Source organism: Moschus berezovskii, chromosome 6 (assembly GCF_049115385.1).
Source record: "Moschus berezovskii isolate FMDL1 chromosome 6, NW_MosBer_1.0, whole genome shotgun sequence".
NCBI lineage: Eukaryota > Metazoa > Chordata > Mammalia > Artiodactyla > Moschidae > Moschus > Moschus berezovskii.
Window position 1 is genome coordinate 108,202,333 of NC_142465.1, and position 24,951 is coordinate 108,227,283.

The following is a 24,951-nucleotide window of genomic DNA, read 5'->3' on the forward strand; positions in this document are numbered from 1 at the left end:
ATAGTTGAGAAACCAACTGTGTATTCCAGGTAGCTGGGAACGAGAGGTTGTATTTAGGGGAGGGAAAAGGGTCCCATTGGAGAATTCCTCCCGTGCCAGTTACGGCTCCTGCATGGACAGCTCTGTCCCCAGCTGTCCATGTAGATCCCATTTCTTCTGTGTGCTGGGAGCCTGGGTACCACTCTCTACTCCAGGGATGATGCTCTCAGCATCACCCAACCTCTTCAGCGGAGCTGTCCATCCGACCGCCCCCCTCATGCCATTCTCCAGCCAGGTTCTCAGGCTTAAGTGACTCTGGTGAGGAGAGGAGGGTGGGCGAGGGTGGGCGTGATGAGGGATAGACCCTCCCTGCCCCCACTCTGCTGTCTGGAAAACCATTCATCCCCCAAGTTGCTTTTGAGCAGCCTTCTTTTTATCCTGCCTATTAGTCCCTGTTATGAAGTGTTAAGTATTAAAAACATAAAAAGGTCTTTTCCAGAAATACGGCCGTGATTGCTTACACATGTCCCCCTTTCTGCCTGCCCAGGGAATCTGCTGTAGTTTTTCGATGTTTTAACCTCATCTGTTTTCTATCTGATGCTCATAGTCTCGGGGTTTAATTTCCTGAAAAGTCCCGGATCAGATTTAAAGGCAAGGAGAAGCCTTTCTCCCCACATCTCACCTCTCTGGTCTTGGCCATTTTCTGTCCTCCTATTTTTTCCTTTCATGTTCCTCCCCTTTAAAGGGTGATCACCACCCCACTGCCCACCTAAGAGACCTCTTGCTGGGTGGCTGATGACCCCCAGCCCGTCAAGGTAGGGCGTTTTACAGGAACATTCCAGAGACCAGGAACATATAGAACTCCTGGGAGAAATCAGCCAGTCCCCTGTTATCCTCACAGAGGCAGAGAGAAGTGATGTGTAGGCTATCCAAAATCTATGTGCCTTTGTCTGGAATGATATTATATTATTGTTAACAGTAAAACCCCATAACAGAAAGTTGTCCCCCAGGAATTGTTTTACTTAGGGCAGTGCACATCCCAGCTGGTGGAGTGGATGGAACCTGGCAGGCAGGGGCAGACCTCCAGGGCTGCATCTCAGTGGGTAATTCCTGAACCTGATGTCGAGGGATGCTCAGTGTGGATGAACAAGTGTCTTTGGATGACAAAGAGCCCGTTTCTTTTCTTTTTTTCAAAATAATTTTATTTGTCTGTGCTGGGTCTTTGTTGCCGTGTGGGCTTTTCTCTCGCTGCCGCGAGCGGGAGCTACTCTCTGACTGTGGCGTGCGGGCTTCTCATTGCTGGGACTTCTCCTGTGGAGCTCTAGAGCATTTGGGGCTCCCTAGTTGCAGCTTGCAGGCTCAGTTGCTCCGCGACATGTGGGATCTTCCTGGATCAGTGTCCCCTGCATTGGCAGGTGGAGTCTTTACCACTGATCCACCAGAGAGACCCCAAGGACCCCATTTCTTGTGACTTTTCCTCAGGTTCGCCAGCCAGTCCTGGCTTCCTTTGTTTCCTCTGCCTGGATCATGGTTAGGGAAATAAAACCTGCTGTGATGGGAGGTAAGAGGATCACGAATGAGACGGAAAACTTTTTTTTCTGTCCATTTGGATTGGGAAATGGATGCTCAGCAAGGCCAGGAGACTGGTTCCCATGTCCATTAATTCAGTGAACCCTGACCTTTTTTGGCCCCAGGGATCAGTTTTTGTGGAAGACAGTTTTTCCACGGATCAGGCGAGGATATGGTTTCAGGATTAAGCGCTTCACATTTTTTGGCCACTTTGTTGTTGCTCAGTTGCTAAGTCGTATCTCTTTGCCACCCCATGGACTGTAGCACAGCACGCTTCCCTGTCCTCCACCATCTCCCAGAGTTTTGCTCAAGTTCTTGTTCATCGAATCGGTGATGCTCTCTAACCATCTCATCCTCTGCTGCCCTCTTCTCCTTTTGCCTTCAATCTTTCCCAGCATCAGGGTCTTTTCCAATGAGTTGGCTCTTTCTATCAGGTGGTCAAAGTATTACTATTAAGTCAGCCCCACCTCAGATCCTTAGGCATTAGGTCCTGAAGGCTGGGGACCTCTGCCTTAAATGATTGCCCTGTCAGGACTTGACCCTGGCGTTCAAATCCCAGCCGGTTCTGCAGCCAGGTGGACATGACCTCTCGTGTTTGGCAGGGGTACCTCTCACTGCAGGGCTGGCTTTGCTCCTGGAGCCTCAGTGGTATCTTGAAAGAAAGAGCTGAAACCGCTGAATATGTGTAGCACGTTTATTTGTATTTGTCACATTGTAATAGTCTAGCATTCTTCGAGAGGGCTGTGGGAAGGATTTTGGTTAGGTTTTGGGAGAACCCTTGTATTTGGTGTTGGAGGAGGTGCAGAAAGTTTGAGAACTGATGAGGGATCGCTCCTCTGGGGGACTTTAGTGGTGATCCGGCCATCCTGCTGGTACCCAGGGTTCGCCTCCCCTCTTCCCTGAGATCTGTGGCTGTTCCAGTGATCTGCCTCTTAGGTGGAGAGCTCTCTCTTCCACCCCCTGCCCCCCTCTGCCTAGTGCAGCCTGCAGTCTCTATGACTCAGCTCCTCCTGGAGGGTGATTCGTGAGAGGTTCCCTCCCTCTGGAGACCAGGGGTTTCCCACCTTTCGGGAAAGCAGGGCTGCGGGGTCTGCAGCCACCTCAGTCAACATCTGCCAGACTCGCCTTCTTTTCTCAGCATCCCAGAGAAGGGACTGTTACTGTCTTTTGAGGGCGGCTCGAGCCCCGCCCGCGTCCCATGGCTTCCCTGCCCACTTACAGAGAATCCTGGGTACAACCTTAGAAGATGACTTCCTTTAGCAGCTTTTACACCCTCGGCCCTAGATCTTCCAGCTTTTTCAGAGGATTGTCTTCTTTGGTGGATGGTTAAAAAGTGACCCACCAGAAGGTTCGTGACGATAGTCCATCTTTCTTTCCAATGGGAAGGCTACTTTTCTTCTCGGTTTCTCTTGAGGTCTAGTTTTCCCATCTTGCACAAGTCCCATTGAATTAATGGAGAAGTGACCTGCCAAAAACTCAAATGGGTCATTGCAGGATCCAGGGGGTAGAATTCCATCCTATCCCATTCTGGTCCTCCCGTCTCATCAGTGCCTCTCAGCTGGCTGCAGCTGGCATCACTGTGTCTGCCACAGGTCCAACTGAGGAGCTTGGGACCTCGGTGAAGGTCACTGGTCTCATGCATCCTGCCATCCTCTGGCCTTGAAGATGGTTTTGCCAGTTGGGTCCTTTATAGTCTCATGAAACACTTATACTGACCCTCAGCTGTGACCCTCGGGAATCAACCTGGCCTCTGTTCTCTGATCCATCAGCGGGGTGGTCCCTGTGGCTTGTTTCTTCCTGCAGTAAAGTTTTGGGGTCAGACCCACGTGCTTGGAATGACCTCTGGGGCCTCCAAAATAAAGCTCTGTCCACCGAGAAGGACCTGCAGACCCTCTGGCTCTATTTACAGGCTTGACCAGTTGATGAAGAGGACATGACATGACTAAGGGAGAGAGCAGATTTAATGAGATCTAATGAGCTAGGAGCTTGTCGGAAGGTTCTGTCGCAAGTTACCATGATTGTCCTCCTGAACTTGACTGACACGTGCTTATCCCTGTGGGGCAGAGACTCTGGCCTGCCTCCCTGCACCCTGACCACTGGTCTGTGCTGGGACCCTGTAACCAGGGCATGACCTACCCGGTTTGAAACTGTGGTTAGACATTTGTAAAGACTGCTAACAGTCTATAGCACCCGCCACCTAGCACCTGCGTTGCCTGCCTGACGGCCCTGGGAGCCTGCCGGGCAGAGCTATGTGGGCATCCAGACATCACTGTCACATCACCTCCCAGGTTTGAAACTTGGGGCTCTGGCAGGGTCTGCGTGCTAATGTCCTCTGCTGTGTCTGTCCGGCCCATCTCCATGGAGCACGGGCAGCTCTCTTGGTTCAGTCTCCTCTGTATCCGCCAGTGATGGATGCAGCCTTGAGAAAGGACTCCTGGAGATTTCGTCCAGCAGGTCCAGGAGCCAGCCAGGGGCAAGGCCTGGGAGCATGGTTCTCAGTTTGCACCTGAGCCAAGCGGGCCACACTGGTTTCCTGGAGCATTTTCAGTTTTCCCCTTCAGGGCAATGCAGACAGGTGTTCTCAGGTTTAAGGGTTGGACCTGGTGGCTTGGAGAGGAATGTGCCCTGGAGGTCAGGGCCTCAGAGGGAGCACTGACGTCCCACTGCTTTCTTGGGAGGCCTTGCTTGTATCTCTTGACGCAAGCTAGCCTCCCTGTGGGCCCCCAGTTATGTCACCGTGACAGCCAGGTGCTGGTGAGCCCAGCGTTGGCACTGGGGAGAGAGAATAAAAGCCCAGGGCAGTAGAAGCACCAGGATGACAGGGAGGAAGAGCTATAGTAATAATGGTATGATCAGGTTTGGAGCCACCTGCCTGGAACACAGCATCAGGCCTCATGGATTCAGATCTTCACCTGCCCACTGGGCGCCGTGTCACCCCCTTTGTGTTGGGGTGTCCTGCTCTGTAGAAGTTGGGACTACGGGTGTAGTTTGCACCATCAGAGCCCATGCCATTTCTGGTTCTTTATTGATGTTGTTGGGGGACATTGTGACAATAAAAAGTCTACAGCCGCCAAATAAGAATGCCAATTCTTATTTCAGTTTTAATATGGTGTCTTTGAAGACTTCCTGTAGGGTTCATGTTCAGCCATCTATCCAGAATACCTGGTTAGAGTCGCTTCTCCTTGCTGGAATTGTATGAGTTCTGTGGGATGTGTGAGAAGACGCGATGCGGAAGACTAGGAAACGTGAAATAGCACTATCTCCCAAGATTCTCCCCTTGCTCAGCCTGGCCTTCCTGTGAGGACACGTCACATGCACTTTTCTCAAGGCCTTGGCACAGAAGGAGTGTTCTTCTAGCTGAAAGATACCCCCACCTCCTAGGTCTCAACCCAAATGGCACCTCCTCAGAGAGCCCGTCTCTTGCTGTCCTTTTTTACATTCCCTGGTGGCTCAGAGGGTAGAGCGTCTGCCTGCAATGCGGGAGACCTGTGTTCGATCCCTGGGTCAGGAAGACCCCCTGGAGAAGGAAATGGCAACCCACTCCAGTATTCTTGCCTAGAAAATGCCATGGATGGAGAAGCCTGGTAGGCTACAGTCCACGGGGTCACAAAGAGTCAGACAAGACTGAGTGACTTCAGTTTATCAATAATTATTTTAAAATTAATTTTGATCTGAGTATAATTGATTTGAAATGTTGTATGAGTTTCAGATGTATAACAAAGTGAATCAGTTATACATATACATATGTCCACTCTTATTTAGATTCTTTTCCCATCTAGGTCATTACAGAGTATTGAGTAGAGTTCCCTGTACTATATGTGTGTGCCTGCGTGCGTGCTAAGTTGCTTCTATCATGTCCAGCTCTTTGTGATCCCATGGACTGTAGCCCACCAGGCTCCTCTATCCATGGGATTCTCTAGGCAAGAATACTGGAGTGGGTTGTCATGCTCTCCTCCAGGGGATCTTCCTGACCCAGGAATCGAATCCGCATCACGTATGTCTCCTGCATTGGCAGGCAGGTTCTTTACCACTAGCGCCATCATGTCTTGGCAAGTATCTAATTTTGACTTGCTAAGCTGGGCTTCCCTGGTGGCTCAGAGGTTAAAGCGTCTGCCTCCAATGCGGGAGACCCGGGTTCGATCCCTGGGTTGGGAAGATCCCCTGGAGAAGGAAATGGTAACCCACTTCAGTATTCTTGCCTGGAGAATCCCGTGGACGGAGAAGTCTGGTAGGCTACAGTCCACGGGGTCGCAGAGTTGGACACGACTGAGCGACGGAACGGAAGCTGGATAAAGAAGGTGACTAGTTGCCCACTTCACCGCTAACCTGGTTCCCTGTTTTTCTTGTTCAGCTGCTGTATCAAGAATGGGCGCGCTATGGGGTGTTTTATAAGTTTCAACCCATTGACCTCATCAGGTAAGATGTGGGAGGGAACCCTCGGGAGGACCTGAAAGATCTCTGCTGAACTTCTTGGCCCCTGGAGGTCTGTTGGCCAAGCGGAGGTCTATTCTAGACTGTGACCTCCCCCCACTGCTCTGTGTCTTATGGGTGGGAACCAGATCCCGGGCGAAGGAGGGCAGTGGTGGCCGTGGGGCAGCAGATAATATAGACAGATGTCCCATGACTTGCATTTTGGGGTCATCAGCACTGTGGTCTCCTTTCTGCTGTTGGGGGATAAGGGTGTGTAGAGTTCTTCTTTTATTATCATTCTCCCGATTTGCCTGAAGAAGGATCTGGGTGCAGCAGATCCTTGGGTCATGCCCCAGAAGCCACAGTGCCGAACAAGAGGAGAAGAGATCTGACAAATCATATAAAGAATAAACCGTCTGGTCTGAGAGGATATGTGGACTTTTTATGGCTTACCCAGAATGATTGGAAGGGAGGAGAAACTGGGTTCTAAATCCCACCCTTTTAATGCTGCCCCCAAAGTGCTGCCCAGTTGCCTTGGGAATTTGTGCAGCTTGTACATAACAGAGGTGATAAGCTTTCTGAAAGAATTTTCTAGAATTCGATAGGTCTGACGAGTCTCAGATGGTTGAGGACCGTTAGAACCCCAAGTCTTTCTCAGGTGGAGTGGTATTGGGCCACCTGTGTAATGGGGGAGCATTGAGCTGAGACTCCGGAGACGGGGGTCTTGTCCAGGCCCAGCCACTAGGGGGCGCTTGTTGCCCTGGGCAAGTCACAACCCTTCTTTGGTCTTTGCTATCCTCTCAGTCGTGCCTGACTGCGACCCCGTGGACAGCAGCATGCCGGGCTTCCCTGTCCTTCACCATCTCCCAGAATGAGAGACACCGAGATAATGGGACACTGAGACAATGAGTTTGAGACACTGCTCGAACTCACGTCTATTGAGTCAGTGATGCCATCCAACCATCCCATCTTCTGTCGCCCTCTTCTCCTCCTGCCTTCAATCTTTCCCAGCACCAGGGTCTTTACCAAAGAGTCAGCTCTTTGCATCAGGTGGCCAAAGTATTAGAGCTTTGGCTTCAGCCTCGGCCCTTCCAGTGAAGATTCAGGGCATTCTGGTGGCCCTAAACTAGGAGGCTGAGCCGAGGGCTCTGTGGGGAAATTTGGTCCAGCACGCTCATTTGGAAATGATGGGGACCCTCAGCCCCGCACCTGACACAGAGGACTTGCTGCCACTGGGTCACCCGTGGCTCATTTTCATGAACTAATTCATTAGCCGGCAAACTCGGAGACTATTCCTGGCTGCTCGCTCCGGGCTGGGACCTTGAGAGGGGCGGCCGCCAGAAGGATCAGGTCCAGTGGGAGTGATTCCAGCTCCTTCTTGGAAGAAGACAGCAGGCTGGGAGTCAGAGTTTGGGCAGGCCCACCCACCTCCCACGCAGAGAGGGGACGGCCCTCCCGGGGAACTGGGAGCTCAGCTGGACGTCTCTTGACGGCAGGTGTTTGTTCCAACTGAAGGCTGTTAGCCGAGGCACTGGGGTTGGGGAGCCAGGCCACGGATGCGGGTGACCGCGGCCCCTCACCCAGCGCCTCCTGGCTCCTGGGTGCTTTTGTGAGGCGCGGCCACCTAGATTGTTCTCTGGGCTGCTTCCTCCATGCCTGGCAGCCTTTGATCTTCCTCTCGGCCTCTCCAGTGGCCACCCACACTGTCGCCTGTTTTCTCCAACTCATTTTTTAAAAATATGATTCCAGAAAATAAAAATTCTCCCTACTGGAGAGCCTCGTCTTTTCCCTGGAAACTTCAGGTGACTGGCTGCCAGCTAAGTGGGCGACGGCAGCTCCAGGGTGCACCCCGTTTCGGCCACCAAAGAGGCCTCACCTTCAGGGGAAGAATTGCCTTTGTTGCAAAGCCCTGTTCTGGGGTCTGGCGGTTTCCAAGGACGCAGAGCCCGAAGCTATGGGTCCTAGTATCCACTGTGGGTCCCAGTGTCCAATGTGGGTCCCAGCGTCCACTTCGATCAGAGTTTCTACCACATGTCACAGTGTCCACTTGCTGCTCAGATCTGGGAGCCGGGGACTCTTGCAACCCCTGCAGGATGCCAGCAGCTTGGATATGCCTGGAGCCTGGAGCATCTCTCAGATACTGGCTGGAGGGAAGGGAATGGTAATGTGTGTAGTGGGGGGCGGGAGTAGAGGGACTCTTGTCCACCTAATGGGGTAATGGGGTAAGGAATTGCTCTGCTGGAGAGAGAAGAGGGAGGAGAGAGAGAGAAGAGGTGAAGGGGAGCCAGGGAAGGGACAGCGGCCTTGGGGGTACAGTGGGTCGTGGAGACAGGGATGCCATGAGCATGCCCCAGAGGAAACTGGGGTGGAGGGCGTGGGAACAGCGCCTGCACCCTGCCGGCTCCACCCAGACTCCTGTGTCCACGTCACCTCCTCCCTTCTCCCACCATCTTTTCCCACGTCCTAGTCCCCGGTCTGACACCAGCTCCTGTGAGCGTGTCTTCAGCACCATTTCTCTCCTTGCTGCTTGTTCTTCATCCTTCTTGCCTCCACCTCTGGAGACCTAGTGGTCCGCGGGATCCAGTCGGAGGCTGCCCAGGCCCTGTGGTTCCATCGCAGTGCACGCCTGTGAACTGTGCCCCCTGCAGGCTCACACGGTAACTGCACCCACGTGTTCTGTGCTGAAGCAGGGGCGTCCTGTCCAAGTTGGAGGTGACTCTTGCAAAGACCGGCAGGGTTTTTCCTGCCTGTTCCCTCGGGCCCCTGGCTTCTCGTTGTCAACACTGAGCTCCATTCCTCCCCCCGTGTCTGTGGTTTGGGACATCCAAAAGCACAGAGCAGCTGAGAGCCCAGTGGGTCTGGGAGGTCTGTTTGCATGTAAAGCCCTGGGACCAGCTATCCTTCCCTGTCCGCAGCCCTTCAAGCCTAAGCTGGAGATGTGGGGTTCGAAACTTCTTTCTCAGGGGTGGAAATTGGGCAGAGGGGAGACAAGATGCCGTTTCCTGCACCGTGAGCCCCTCCCTCCTGCTGTGGGCATCTGGGTCCAGCAGGCTGCATGGTGAGAGTGCTAATGGGGGTCCCAGTCCAGCCAGACTCTGCATCTTAGGTCCTGCCTTTGTTCTAGAAACCTCAGGGCCTACAGGCCTGAGCAGAGTGTGTGCGTGTGTGTGCTCACATGTGTGTGCATGAGTATATGTGTATGTGCGTGTGTGCACACACATGTGTACACGCATGCATGTAGGTGTGTTTATGGGTGCATGTGTGTGTACGTGTGTGTGTACGTGTGTGTGTGCGTGTATTTGTGTGTGTGTATGTGCATGTTTGTGTGTGTAAGTGCTGCCTGGGAAGTTCCCCAGGGAGGTATCCAGCGGGGACCCCCCACTCCCCCACAGTAGATTCTTCTGGGAACTCCCAGCCCGTGGCACTGGTGTCCAGGCAGAAACAAGGTTTGTGATGGAGCCAGTGGGGGAAATGCTGTCCCAGCTGGAGGGAGGTGGCTCTGCTAGTCTCTTGGGGCCATACGAGCATCCTCACAGGTAGAGGAGTAGATTTCTGCCTTCAGCACCCAAGGTTCACGCCCTGATGTCTCAGGAGGGGAATGGCTTTTATTCCTTGGGGTACCCAGGAGCCTGGGGCTTGGGGTGTGTACAGTGCTGATCCCCTATTAGCCAGCACCCTGCCTTGTCTTTCATGAAAATGAATATCCACTCACAGGCTGCTTTTCTTAGCTGGGAGGTTTTGCTGTGGATGAGACAAAACAATAGGCTTCAAACATCTGAGTTAGATTTAGCTACTAACTGAAGCTGATATACAAAACAGTATTTGAAAGCATCTGCTGCCAGCTAACTACAACGGCATGTGGAGGAAAGGGGACCAGAAGTTCACTCACCTCAGGGATGTGTAGCTGATGACCTTGGGGGATGCACCAAGGGCATCGTATATAGGCAGTGTCCATTGTGCCAACTTGGGGCTGCCGTCTGGGGAGGGGTGAATGGCTCTTGCTTGTTCCCTCCTCTTCCGGGGATGGTGTTTCACAGCGGGGGAGTAGTACCTGTCCTGTGGCAGGTCTGGCACCCTCTTAGCAACGTCCTACTTCCTCAGTCCCTCTTCCTAAGACCTCAGTGATATCAGGAGCCTTTGGGTAGCATCTGCAGACAGCAAGAGTGGTGCTGTGCCCCCACCTGTCTCCCCATCTCTTCTGTCCCAGACTCTCAGCCCACTCCAGCCCTGCCCATGGAGAGCCCATCTAGAACCGGCATCTCAGGAATTGTCTTTCCCTCCTCCTATTATGAGGGCTTCCCAAGTGGCGCTAGTGGTAGAGAACCCACCTGCCAATGCAGGAGATGTAAGAGATGCAGCTTCAGTCCCTGGGTCAGGAAGATCCCCCGGAGGAAGGCACGGCAACCCACTCCATGATTCTTGCCTGGAGAATCCCATGGACAGAGGAGCCTGGTTGGCTCTAGTCCATGGGGTTGCAAAGAGTTGGACATGACTGAGGTGACTGAGCATGCTCACATCTCCTGTTACAAGGCAGAGGCCCTGATCTTTGCCAGAATTCCTCAGAACAGCCACTAGAAGGTTGATCACCCCTCTCTGTCTCTGAGCCCTTCTTCCATCCTCCTGAAACGCACCCACATCCCACCCCTGCCCAGAGAGAGACAGAGGAAGCCACGTTCTTTCTTAGGAGGCTTCTCAGCAGATCAGACCCAGGGAGAACTGTCCACAACTGGTTTGGGGGAGGGACTGGAGAGGAAAAAAGCAAACGTTGATCAACCCATGATGAATTATTTCCTGAGCCTGCGGCTGTCTTCTTGATCTTTGTTGGGGTTCATACAGGCAGTTCAGCTCAATGCAATCAACATTTACTGATGTTCACAGTGAACAAGTCTGTGTGCCCTCAACGCGGGGAGGCATGGTGAGGAATAGGGTGCGGTTCGCAAGTCAAGTTCTTGACCTGATCACTCCCGATCGATTGTCAGGAAGGACCTGGCTCTGGGCAGCACTGTGATTTCTGGCAAACAATACTAGGCTCATCAAGTCCATATTTGGGGCAGCCGAGGTTGACCATGAAGACACATTCGAGACCTTTAACCCTTTAACTTCAGGCCTTCAGAAGCAGTGTTTCTAATTCAAGTGCCACCTCTTACAGGAAGTCTTCCCTTACTCTGCTAGTAGCAACTACTCTCCAACCATTGTCCCGTCCAATCACGTTCATACTTATATTACAGTCCTTAAAAGTCTTCACTCCATCCCGCCTCGCACATGTCTGGCTCCCTATGTGACTGCTAGATCCTTAAGGATCTTGGCACTTGAATTAGAAACATTGCTTCTGAAGGCCTGAAGTTAAAGGGTTAAAGGTCTCGAATGTGTCTTCATGGTCAACCTCGGCTGCCCCAAATATGGACTTGATGAGCCTGGTATTGTTTGCCAGAAATGACAGTGCTGCCCAGAGCCAGGTCCTTCCTGACAATCCATCGGGAGTGATCAGGTCAAGAACTTGACTTGCAGACCTCACTCACCTGCCTGGACTCTACGCCAAGCCTGGCCCATGTCCTTGGCTCTGCCCCTGTAAATGAGCAGAGCATCCAGAGTTAGAAGGAGATCAGGTTGGACCCAACAGAGGAAACCAAGGAGAGGTGATGTGTGAGGCCAGCCCCTTGTTTTCTGTGGGTCTCAGCCTTTGAAGTATTGGATTGAGCCAAGAAACACTTTGCAGGCTGAAAAGGGGTCATAGTTCATGGGCCTGAAGAAGACTTTTCTTCTTCCTCTGAGGGTGTAGAATCATAGTTGACAGAGAAGAGCAGGCAGTAGCTGGTTGCAGCAGAAACATGGGTAATGATGTTCTATGCTCTTGTACTCTGGTCCATTTTATAGACAGGGAGATAAGTCAGGCTGCTTATGAGATGCAGCTGGGAAAGAGGCCTGTCCCCCTCCTCCTTTCTTTCCCTCCTCCTCCTCCCCATGCTCCTCCAGTCCTGCACCCTCCAGAGGGGAGGAGCCAGCCTGGGGCTGCCAGTAGATCTGGAGTTGAGTGAGGTGCCCCCAGCTGCACCCTGAGCCCATTCTGGTCCTGTGAAGGTGGCCTCCTGGCCTTCCCTAGCTGGTGGCTCCTGTTTTAGATCAAACTGAATCTTCCTTCCTGGAGTACCAGTACTTGGTGGCTTCCACTGCGCCAGGAGGCTGCATGAACTCCCCATGGCCTCCTAGGGTTGCATGGCCAGAGGTGGGTGGGGGTGAGCATCCAGTTCACTAGCTCCCTGCCTCCCTGACCCCTTCTTGTCAGGTCCTATTTCCCAAGGAGGAGAGAAGCTGGTATTTGCCTGAATATATATGACAAGCTACAGGATTCCCGCCTCCTTTTCCCTTGTGTGGAGTAAACTCTCATTTATCTGGAACCCCGGAACTAAACCATGACGTCACAGAGGTGGGTGGAGCTTAGAGGTTGGCTGACCTCCATGCCAGGACATGGGATAGGGGATGGAAGATTTCCACTCCTAGCATACTGATCGAGCAAACGCTCTGCATTATTTTTCTTATAGTAGGAAGTGCCTGGCCTTGGGGGCAGCGTACTTGTCTGCTAGGCATTTCTAGCCACTCGAAATGGTCATGGAGCCAGAACAAGAACTTTGCCGATTTCCCCCGTTTAAGTTCAGTTCTGCCCCCGGAGCTCCATGGAGAAAGAGCTTCTTCCTGTTGGGTTCTGGTGGTTGTTATCATTTAGCTGCTCAGTCGTGTCGACTCTTTGTGACCTCATGGACTGTACCCCGCCAGGCTCCTCTGCCCATGGCATTTCCCAGGCAAGAATGTTGGAGTGGGTTGCCATTTCCTTCTCCAGGAGCTCTTCCCCACCCAGGTATTCAACCCGAGTCTCCTGCATTGCAGGTGGATTCTTTACCACTGAGCCACTAGGGAAGCCCTTCTGTTGAGAAGACCAGCCTTTAAATATCTGAAAATAGTTCTTGTGTCCCTAATAATTCTCATGCCTTCTTTCCTGCAAACAAAACACAGCTGGCCTTGCTCCATGTTATCCTGTGTCACGGGTTCTTCAAACAGTTTTATCATCACTGCAGTCCTCTTCGAGACCCATTGTCCTGGCAGTCAGAGCAGGGCCCTCCTGTCCCACACTTCACCTGGTGTAGCTAAGCCAACATGCATTTGCGGTGATGGTGTGTCAGACATCGATGCTGGCAGGGTGGAGATGAATTAAGCATGACCTCATTCTCAAGGAGCTTAAGTGCAAAGTCACATCTCAAAGCTTGTAGATGTTCAATCGGCTTTTCTGGGAAATCTGGGGACAGACGGATAGAGAACATTTTCAAAAAGTAACTGTGAGACTGTAGGAAAACATTATATAGAGAAGATATTGGGGGGAAGCTGGCCCCCAAGCAAGTCATCCGTGTTGGGGTGTGATGGGGTGCTCAGGGCTGTCAGCAGTGCCTCGGGCAGAGATTTTCAGTGGTGACTCTGACTTTCTAGAAACATCCTTTGATGCGTGACAGCACCCACAGACCCATGAAAAAACCTCAGAAAGTATTTTAGGATCACATCACTTAGGGATTTACCAAGTTGTGGCAAAACCTCACGTGTGCAAGTCAGGTAATCCTGCCTAAAGAAAACCCAGCCAGGCTAGAGCTGTTTCAGAGAAGGAAGGGTAAGGTGATCAGAGATGGGGCGGGGCAGCCGGTATGAAGAAAGACTTACACAGAGTTCCTACTCCAGGAAGAAGTGGAGAGGGGGCAGAGTCTTTACCAAATTATGAGATGGATCGTGACTGTCCATGTGTTTATCAGACCCCAAGGCACCTGTCTAGGGATGTTCCTCTGGACCAAGAGCAGTGGGTTAACAATGAGAAGAACTCAGCTTGGCTCCAGCCTTCACAGCAGGTGATATAATATTTGGACAAGCCACTCTCTCTTGAGCCTCCATGTCCTCAGCTATGAAATGAGGATGAAAAGACCTGTCCTAAATGCCCGACAGTCGTATGGTGAGGCTTACGATATAGTTGTGCAAATAGCGTGGTGAGGAGCATAGGTCTGGTTAAGTAAATCTATTGTTTATCTGCTCCCTCGGGAAAAATTACACTATTTCCTAGACTAGCAGAATTTGATACAGTTCAAGCTCAAGAGTCTGGACAAACACTGTATAATCATAAGACGATTTTTTTGAAATTGTAAATCCGTGCCCTGGAATTATGCAGTTTGCATGATGTGCTCTGTGCCTCCCAGGAACCCTCCCAAATGGCTGTTCTTACTTCATGTTCCAAAGGAGACCCTGAACTCAGGACGTAGGAGCTTCCTGAAGCCACAAGCCAGCCCACCTTTGGTTCAGCCCCAGACCTGTCTGACTCCAGAAACTGTATGCTTGCCCTCGTACCACATAGATGAAGGTGACCCAGAGCTTCATCCAGCCAGAGGTCGGGTGATCTGGGCTTCCAGATTCCTCAAATTAATCCTTCCAGTCAGCAACCTCTGAGGGACACCTGGTGTGGTCTGGGGAGGGGAGAGGGGTTCACTGACCTGGTCACCCCCTGGTCTGTGATGGGCCAACCTCAACATCCCTGTTTCAGCAGGAGTGATGTATCACTTGCCAGAGCGGTTTGTTAGGAGATCCAAGAATGCTATGGTTTTGGTTTCTCATTTCTACTTTTCATAGTCTTTTCCCTCCTAACTTCTTCCATGTCATCAGGTTGTCAATTATCACTTCTTGCTTTTGTCAGTGGAGTAGGTTCCTTCCGGACTCCTGTTTGCTGCTCTGTCTCCATTGCAGGTGTAGTAATCTGGCCCCCGAGCAGGCAGCCTTATGCACCAGGTAAGCCTCTTAGGCAATCTGGCCAGGAGTCCGCCTCCCGGTTGCTGTGGGATTTAGGGAGGCTCTGCTGTTGTCATGGAAATGTCTTCTTGGTGTTTCCCAGTGAGTGAAATGGTGTTTCCAGGATGGGACCAGAGTCAGTGTGATAAGGCAGGTGCCTCTTCTGTGAAGAATTGTATTTTGTTCTTCTTGCTTACTTTGGGACGTTGCAAGAAATCCGGACCATCAGAAACTTTTCTTAGGACTCAGCGTCAGTTGACACAGGAGTGGATCCCTGCATCAAGGGCCTACTTGATGCTGAGCTTTGACCTGGGTGTGGTGTCAAAGCAGGAAACTTGCAGTATAGTGATGGAAACCCAGGTATTCACAGTAAATCTGATGGAAGCCATCAAGGTAAAGTGGTACCCAACTGGGAACCCATGCATAGCGCTGTCCTCAGAGGGCCTGGGGGCCAGGTAGTGGCCAAGGGGTGGGCCAAAGCTTCTGAAGGGGTTCTTAACTAGCTTTAGTGTGGCCAACAAGAGAAAAAAATGAGACTTATGGGACATGTGAGTTTTAAGCAGAAAGTAGAGATTTAAAGGAAAGAGGAAATAAGGTTGGGGATTTACCAGATTTAGACTGATGCAGTCTTGGTCCAGAGATGCTGACTGAAGGAGAGGCTCAAGAATGGGCTGAGGCTGATGACAGCTGAGAAGAGAGCCCTGGAGCCATGGGAGGTGGTTGGGGAGATGCCTGGGGTGGTGTAGGGAGAAGAAAGGTTAGAGAGAGGGGTCGTGATGATAGGCAATGAAAGAAGATGCTACCAAGTGGTTTGTCTGGGATTTAGGCTGGTGGCACAACAGGGCTTGCGAGGGTTCGAGACTTGAGCATGTCTTGCCGTGAGGTGGGAACAGACCTGTTGGGAATCAGTTTTGCAGTCACTTTGTCTCGGGAAACTTTAGGGCAAATCATTCAGCCCTTTGGACATGATGCAGTTCCTCTTACTGAGATGGAGAGAAGAATCTTTGCATCTTCTTCACGAACCCTCTAGGCTGTGATGACAGGTACCATCTGTCTGTGGGAGTCAAGGACCTCAGGTGGATCGGAGGGGGCTGATCTTGCCCTGGAAGGAAGGAGGGGATCGGCCGGGTGATGCATCTCCATGGACACCACCCAACTGTTTGATCCCTGGAGCTGCCGTTTCAGCACACGTCTGTGGAAACCCTGAGCTCCCCATTCCCGCTAACGACACTCCCCTGAGTGATGCTCTCCACCCACACCACATGTGTTTGTAACCAACTTAAACAGAAAGCAGCTTGACACACTGAACAACACCCTTGGAACACACGTTACAGCTGCGACCGCAAGATCGCTCCATTTAATCAGCTGGGCATGCCCAGATGCTTCGCCCAGGCACTGTTTTCAGGAATGGAAAGCTGCAGCATTTTGTGGGTCTGGAAGTCACAGACATAAGCACGAAACAAAACAAAAAGCTTAGAGATCCCTGCCTGGCAGACTGCTGTCCTCCAGTACCTCCTTGGGGTTATCACAAGGTAGCCAAAGGTGTTTCAGGAGATATGAGTTTGAGCCCTGGGCTGGGAAGATCCCCTGGAGAAGGAAACGGCAACCCACTCCAGTATTCCTGCCTGGGAAATCCCATGGACAAAGGAGCCTGGCGGGCTATGCAAAGAGTCAGACACAACTTAGTGACTAAACAACAACAAAACCAAAGATCCAAGTCACTGGGTAACTGCCAGGGGTGGCTGTGTGCCCTGGCCAAGTGGCTGACTCCAGTGTAGAGGTTGTGACCCTCAGCCTGCATCACCCAACCCATCTCAGGGCCTTAGGAATCCCTGCTTGAGGGCTCAGGATTCAGGGTTGTTGCCTTGGCCCCATCGGTTTCTTTCATAAAATCCATGTTGAATGAACACAATCAGGAGAGACAGAGAGGAGATTGGAGGACTGGGATTTTGAAGTTTTTATTTGGAATCGTAGTTTGGAGGAGGATAGGGGCAGTGGCTTAGTTTCCAGCTGTTCTTAGTTCTAACAAAATGGCTGTTTCCTTAGGCTGACATGTGGCCTAATCCTCAGACTTTGGGTAGGCAGGCAAGCCGCTCATTCTCCATGCTCACCTCCTGGTCTGGTCTGTTTCCCCCTTCTGTCTAATCCTGGGGGATCACACCCGCTATGGCCATCCTAGTCCCTCTCTGAAGGTTTAACCCTGAGGGTGAGGTTAAACCCTCTGGCGATCCAGCAGCCAGCATATCATGAAATAAATAGTAGAGGCCCCTAGCTCAGACCTCTCACCATCCAGTTAGAAAGAAGACTCCGTGTTTTGAGAAAGATTTAAGAGAATATATAATTCAGTTCCATTGTGTGGTGCTGGAGAAAACCTGAGAGTCCCTTGGACTGCAAGGAGATCAAGCTAGTCAATCCTAAAGGAAATAAACCCTGAATATTCATTGGAAAGACTAATGCTGAAGCTGAAGCTCCAATACTTTGGCCACCTGATGCAAAGAGCTGACTCCCTGGAAAAGACCCCCATGCTGGGAAAGATTGAGGTCAGGAGGCTAAGTGGACAACAGAGGATGAGATGGTTAAATGGCATCAGCGACTCAATGGACATGAGTTTGAGCAAACTCTGGGAGCTGGTGAAGGACCGGGTGGCCTGGTGTGCTGCAGTCTGTGGAGTCACAAAGAGTCAGACACAACTGAGAAACTGAACAGATTTATTGGGCATCATTGCTATGTTTATTTGTGATTATTGTTTTAGGTGCTAATGTGATGAAAAAAATAGATGTGAACTGACTGTGGGTGATTAGATAATTTACCATCTAACCTAGGACACGCTTGAAGGTGAAAGGGAGCATTATTAATAGTTACACTGAGTGTACTAGTCAGCTGCTGTCACAATAATGCTGCATAACAAGCCATCCCCACATCAACAGCTTACAACAACAGTCATTTATTTTTCTTGCTTAAGTGTCTGTAGGTTGAATGGAAACGGTCTGCTTCAGGCTGAGGGCTGGCTGGGCTGGGCTCCAGGCTTCAGACCGTGATCAGGTCTCCACAGGTCTGCGTGCTCTCAGTGGATCAGAAGGTGCCTGAGCATGTTCCTCTCATGTTGAGTCACAAGAGCACAAGGAAAGGAAGGGAAACAACGATGTCTCTCTTAAAGCATTGCTGACATCACATTTGATAGTGCTTCACTGGCCAAAGCAGTCACGTGGCTGAGCACAAGTCCCCATGTTTCTGATAACTATACCCTTTCTTAAGGGGAAAGGAGTCAATATTTTCTGAATGCCAGTGTGACCTGCTCCACTGAGACAACAGGTATAAACCAGGACCATACCAGGAATACGTGGGCCTGTGGTTCACCCTTGTCTGGTCTCATGGAATTTATGCTCTAACAGGAAAAGACAGATCATGTATAGTTTATTTTTAAAAAATTTTTATTGAATTATAGTTGATTAACAGTGTTGTTAGTTCCAGGTGTACAGCATAGTGATTCAGTTATACATACATACATATATATATTCTTTTTCTATTAATATTATAGTTTATAACAAGATATTGAGTAGAGTTCCTTGTACTATACAGTAGGTCCATGTTATTTAATAATTTACAGAGTAATGTGTATATGTCGCACTCTCCCAGTTTATTCCTGTAATGTAGTGTTAATTGTGAGTGTGACCTCGGTTGCACTAGGAGCGTGTAGAATGTACCGGGGGTACAGTTATAGGTCAGTCCAGCCTTGCTGGAGGTGGCCAGCTGAGGAGGTGGCATTTTCACGAAGGTTTGATGCATTCATGAGTGAGCCAGGCAGAGATGAGCAGAGTAGTGTTGGCAGCTCACGGTACATGGTGCTTCCTGCCTGCTGGCAGCGTTTAAGCCCTGTGCACTTGCCAACTCACATCACCCCCGTGAGATGTACTGTTAGCTTCAGTTTATAGATGAGAAGTTGCGACGCAGAGGTTGTTAAGCCATCCGCTGTCACGGAGCTGGTGAGTAAAGAAGAGGTGAGGTTTGAACTTGTAAGTCTGCCCCACAGGATGTACTGCCCATGGCAGGCAGAGGGGGCCTGGGGTGCCTGGCGTTATGTCTGCCGTGGGGAGAGTTTTGGGGGGGGCAGCCTGGGGTGCAGCAGGGACCCGGTGCAGGAAGGTCCCAAAGCCACAAGTCAGCCCATCTGAGATTCAAACCCAGGCCTGTCTGATTCCGGAAAGGATGTGTTTTCGCTGATACCATGTGGCTGAAGATGACCCAGAGCTCTGTCTAGTCATGGGCCATTTGAAGATTTGGGGCTTTATCCTAAAGAAAAGAATGTGTGCCTGAGGGGTGGTGATGATGCTCCAGGCAGGCTGATGTCTTCCTCACCTAACAAGGGAGCTGTGTCAGTTGATCCGTAATGTCCCTTCTGGGGCCAACTTTCTAGGCCAGATGGGGTAGCATCTCAAGCCTGAAGCTGGTCTGGGGGCAGGGGTCTCCCCAGGGGCCAAGTCAACTTTGGGGTTGGAACCCAGGAGTCTGGACCCCAGTTCTGGTCTCTGTCCATCGGACTCGCCCCCACTCAAGGGCACCCCCTCACCCATGTCCCTGGATTCCTCTCTTCTCTCCGTCAACCTTTCCCTCTTCCAGACAACCCATCTCTGGTTTCTTTTGCCTCTCTGGCTTTGATCACATCTGGAGCATTTTGTAGAATTGATGAGTATGTGTTTTCCTGTTGGGACACATGGTGTCTATCAGGGGCACTTAAGAAGCCCGGCTGAGTGGAAAAGTTTGCCTGGCATCTCGAGGGCTGCTGGCCTGGAGGGCGGGTGGCAGCTGTGTGGCAGGGGACCTGGCATGAGGGCCAGGGGACTCTCGGGAAGACCCTGGAGGCCCAGCTGGGGGCCCGCTGCTCCAAATGGTTCTGTCATCCTGGTGGGTTAAGTGCCTGTGTGCGTGTGTGTATAAAGGCCCTGTTGCCATGAGATGCTGCCTTCAGTGCTGTGCTTTCCATGGTAACCAGGACTCTTATCTGCACATCCAGGAACATAAACCAAGTGTGGTCCCCTCCAGGTCGACAGTGCGTGATGGATGCCCCATGGGGCAGAGAGGCAGGGAGATACTGCCTGTGAAAGGTGATGATAATTTCCAGGGAGCCACCTGGCTGGACCAGTGTGCATGAGGATGGATGAGATGCCAAGCAGGCTTCCCAGAGGGAAGGGACTGGGAGTGTGCCTGCCCCAGGTCCCTGAGATCAGAAGTCTCTTTACCCTCTCCTTGGTGTTGGCCTTTAATCCCCAGCATCCCAGGGATGGGCAGGAGGAAATGGGTGTGATTCTAGGTGGGTACAGATGCTCTCAGCAGGAAGCGTGGTGGTGGAGGAAGGAGATAGACTATACAAGGGTGATTCTCAACGCTGAGGTCCCTCTTGCTCTCCTTTCTTCTCTTTCTCCCTTTTCTGGGTGGCAGGTATGCCCAGCCAACTCTGTTTACCTTCTGTATGAAATCTGACACCCGGTTCCCCCGAGTCGGTCTCCTCTGTCCTCCCCTATCCCCCCTAAGTTTTTTTTAATTAATTAATTTATTTCAATTGGAGGCTTTAAGTATTGTGGTGGTTTTTGCCATACATTGACATGAACCCTCCATGGGTGTACATGTGTTCCCCCATCCTGAACCCCCCTCCCACCTCCCTCCCCATCCCATCCCTCAGGGTCATCCCGGTGCACCAGCCCTGAGCCCCTGTCTCATGCATCGAACCTGGACTGGCGATCTATTTCACATATGATAATATACATGTTTCAATGCTATTCTCTCAAATCATCCCACTCTAGCCTTTTCCCACAGAATCCAGAAGCCCCCTAAGTTTTTTTATCTCCAAGCTTCATAGCTGTGTTGAGCCCCTCTGCCTCTGTGGTCCCCATGAACTATTTTCGTTTCTCCCCCAATAACCCTTGGATTTTCTTTATCCCATTTCCTTCCACCTCCTTTCTTTGCCCAGCTCTGCCAGCTCCGTTCACTCCTAGTGACATCTTCCAGACCCGGGGACAAGGCACCTCCATCTGGGTCTGCTGGAGGTATTCTTGGAAAGGGATAGAAGGAGTTTAGAGGCCTGGGAGGGTGGTGCTGGGGCCCATCCCTCAGAGTTCAGCCTGGCAGCTTGTTTATGTGCCTGCGAGTCTAGCAGAACACAGCCCTGTCTGTCCATGGCTCAAATGAAAATGCCGACGCCCCTGGAGTTGGGTACGTAAACAGCTAGTGGGCTGTGAACTTGAAGCAGGGGGTAGGCCAGGCTCCCTGAGTGACTGGATTCCAGGCTTCGGAGCATCCCTGTTGGGCAGTGTGTCTGGAAGTGAGGCTCCTCCTTGATCGTGGTGGGACAGAGGAGAGAGATTGTCCTAGTCTTTTTTCTGTTTAACATGTCCTGCTCAGAGAGAGGCCTCGGGAAGAAGGTGGATAGCTGAGGGTGTGGCCTGGGGTGTCACCCTGGATGGCTGATGCTGGGACACAGAGTCCAGGAGCCTACGCCAGAGCTCGACCAGCAGGATGGCCCCTCCTGTGGGGGCTGTGACCCGCTCACTCATCCATTCCTTTGATGTTCAGAGGGCTCAGTGCTTCAGCAAACACCAGACCTGAGGCAGGAGCCATCCAGGTAGAGATGCTAAAGCATCCTGGCCCGCAAGAAACTTGTAGTCAACCTTGAGAAAAGATTAGCCAGTGGATGGTTCCAGATGCTTGGTGAATGTGTGCAGGGGGCTCTGCAAGGAACAGAAGAGGGGGCTCCCGAGTCAGTCAGGGGAGGCCTCCCGGAAGATGCAAGGGCAGAGCTGAGGTTTGAATAATGACTTGATGTGAAATGAGTGTAGGGGAGGGGATGGGCACCCTGAGTGGGGACACTGGCAGGAATTGAGGCAGGAGGTGGGGAAAAGCATTGTCCTACAGGGGCTTCCGACAAGCTGAGTGTGGCTAGAATGAAGAATATTTATTCATTTATTTATTTTTTAAGCTTTTAATTTTTGTTGCGGGTATAGCTGACTAACAGTGTTGTGATGGTTTCAGGTGAACAGTGAAGGGACTCAGCCATACATATACATGCATCCATTCTCCCCCAAACTCTCCTCCCATCCCAGGCTGCCACATAACATTGAGCAGAGTTCCCTATGATATACAATAGGTCCTTGTTCGTGATCCATTTTAAATATAGCAGTGTGTATGTGTCCCTCCCAAACTCCCTAACTCTCTCTTCCCTCTATCCTTCCCCTCGGCAACCATAAGTTCATTCTCTTAAGTCTGTGAGTCTCTTTCTGGCTTGTAAGTAAGTTCATTTATATCATTTCTTTTTAGATTCCACATCTAAGGAATGTTATATGGTATTTCTCCTTTTCTGTCTGACTTAACTTCACTCAGTATGACACTCTCTAGGTCCATCCATGTTGCTGCAAATGGCATGATTTCATTCTTTTTAACAGCTGAGTAATATTCCATTGTAAATATGTAACACTGCTTCTTTATCCTTTCCTCTGTCAATGGGCATTTAGGTTGCTTCCATGTCTTGGCTATTGTAAACAGTGCTGCAATGAACACTGGGGTGCATATATCCTTTTGGATCATGTTTTTCTCTGGATATGTGCCCAGGAGTGGGATTGCAGGGTCATTCAACATTCAGAAAACTAAGATCATGGCATCTGGTCCCATCACTTCATGGGAAATAGATGGAGAAACAGTGGAAAGAGTGTCAGACTTTATTTTTTTGGGCTCGAAAATCACTGCAGATGCTGATTGCAGCCATTAAATTAAAAGACGCTTACTCCTTGGAAGGAAAGTTATGACCAACCTAGATAGTGTATTAAAAAACAGAGACATTACTTTGCCAACAAAGGTCTGTCTAGTCAAGGCTATGGTTTTTCCAGTGGTCATGTATGGATGTGAGAGTTGGACTGTGAAGAAAGCTGAGCGCCGAAGAATTGATGCTTTTGAATTGTGGTGTTGGAGAAGACTCTTGATAGTCCCCTGGACTACTGCAAGGAGATCCGACCAGTCCATTCTAAAGGAGATCAATCCTGGGTGTTCATTGGAAGGACTGATGCTAAAGCTGAAACTCCAGTACTTTGGCCACCTCATGCGACGAGTTGACTCACTGGAAAAGACTCTGATGCTGGGAGGGATTGGGGGCAGAAGGAGAAGGGGACGAAAGAGAATGAGATGGCTGGATGGCATCACCGACTCGATGGACATGAGTTTGAGTGAACTCTGGGAGTTGGTGATGGACAGGGAGGCCTGGTGTGCTGTGATTCATGGGGTTGCAAAGAGTTGGACACAACTGAGCGACTGAATTGAACTGAATGGTAGCTCTGTTTTTAGTTTTTTAAGGACCTTCCATACTATCCTCCATAGTGGCTGTACCAGTTTACAAGGAATGAGGAGCTTTTATGAAGGTGGAGGTGATGTCAGATGGGAAGGAGAGGCAGGCATCTGATCATTAGCCTTAACCACTTAGCTCCAGTGATTTGGAAGAAGCTTAAATGCTGGTGAAGTCAGAATTGAAGAGCGTTGTTTGATGGATAAAAGCCCTTCACCTATGTACTTTCCCATCAGTGTGTCGCAGTCAGGATGAGGCGAGACTTCACAGGAGTCGGGGCTCGGCTGGGTCTCCAGGGCACCGAGGGTGGAGTATATGCTACAGGCCTAGCTTTTCTGCCATCAGCAAGTAGAAAGTTGTTAAGCAGATATGTAAAAACTGTTTTCAGATGTTAGACCACAGGCAGGTAATTCCTGAAAGAACAAGGTTAGTTTGACAGTTGCCCTCAACAAGGACAAAATAAGGCAGCAAGATTGTTGACTTAGATCCAACCATATTCATAGTTACATTTGTACAAATGGCCTCAATATCCACAGTAAGAGGTAGAAATTATTAGATTGGATAAAAAAGCAAAAGTATATGCCGTCTACTGGAAACATGCTTTAAGTATTGTATAAAGAAACAGGTGGGTTAAAAGTAAAAGGGTGAAAAGAGATATACCACGTTAACAGTGATCAAAAGAAAGCTGAAGTGGATGTATTGATACAGACAAAAAGGCTTTAGGATAGGAATATTCTCAAAGATATGAATAATATTCATTTGATAAAAGGGCAACTCATTAAGATGTAACAGCTGTTTTTAGGATTGTGTGTTCCTAATAATAGATTAAAAAGACATGGTACAAAAATGGACAAAACAGAAAGAAGAAAAACACAGCCCTACAATGGTATTTCAACTCTTTCAGTAATTAATAGTACAAGTATCAGTGAGGATATGGACTTGGAAAATGTGCTGAATACAGCTCTCTTAATGGATATTTATAGAGCAGTGTACCCAAGCTGCAGCAAATGCATTATTTTCAAGTGTGCATGGATCATGTACTGAACTAAACCATATCCTAGCTCATAAGAGAAGTCCCAGTGATTTTTAAGAATTGAGGTCATATGGCACATATGCTCACACCATGGTGGGTTTAAGTTCGAATTTTTCTTTATTAAAGTATAGTTATCCAGATAACCTTCTCGTTTTTAATTTTTATTTATTTAATGGACATAAGTTTGAACAAACACTAGGAGATAGTGAAGGTCAGGGAAGCCTGGCATACTTCAGTTCATGGGGTCACAAAGGGTCTGACATGACTTATCAACTAAACAGCAATAGTTTATTAGTTATTTTTGTCTGCTCTGGGTCATTATTGCTGTGTGCGGCTTTCTCTGTTGTGTGCGGGACTCTCATTGTGGTGGCTTCTCTTGTTGCAGAACACAGGCTCTAGGCATGTGGGCTTCAGTAGTTTCTGTTTGTGGGTTGAGTAGTTGCAGCTCGAGGGCTCTAGAAATTGGGCTCAGTAGTTGTGGCGCACGGGCTTAGTTGCTCAGAGGCCTGTGGGTTCTTCCTGGATCAGGGATTAAACCTATCTCTCTTTCATTGCAAGGCGGATTCTTAGCTACTGGACCACCAGGGAAGTCCTTAAGTTAGAATTCTTAACACAGAGGCTGACCAGCAGCCCCTCCTATCTCCTGTCCATTGTGTGTGCAGGATCACACTTCCTTCAATTCCTGCACGCTGACCGAAGCTAGCACCATCACTCACAGTTCTTGTTTGATAGACATCGGGGCCTTGGAAGAAGTTTTAAAGTAGGTGACATTCACTGTGCTTAGTCGCTGAGTCGTATCCGACTCTTTGAGACCCTATGGACTGTAGCC

General features: G+C 50.3%; 1 protein-coding gene across 1 annotated transcript in view; it reads left to right on the forward strand.

The window, feature by feature from the left end:
- The window catches only part of ANO2 (anoctamin 2), a 342,786-nt gene that overhangs the window by 112,118 nt on the left and 205,717 nt on the right, over positions 1–24,951 (forward strand). Inside the window, exon 10 of the mRNA XM_055395798.2 lies at positions 5,900–5,964. Coding sequence (XP_055251773.2) covers positions 5,900–5,964 — 65 coding nt within the window. The remainder of the gene's footprint in view (positions 1–5,899; positions 5,965–24,951) is intronic.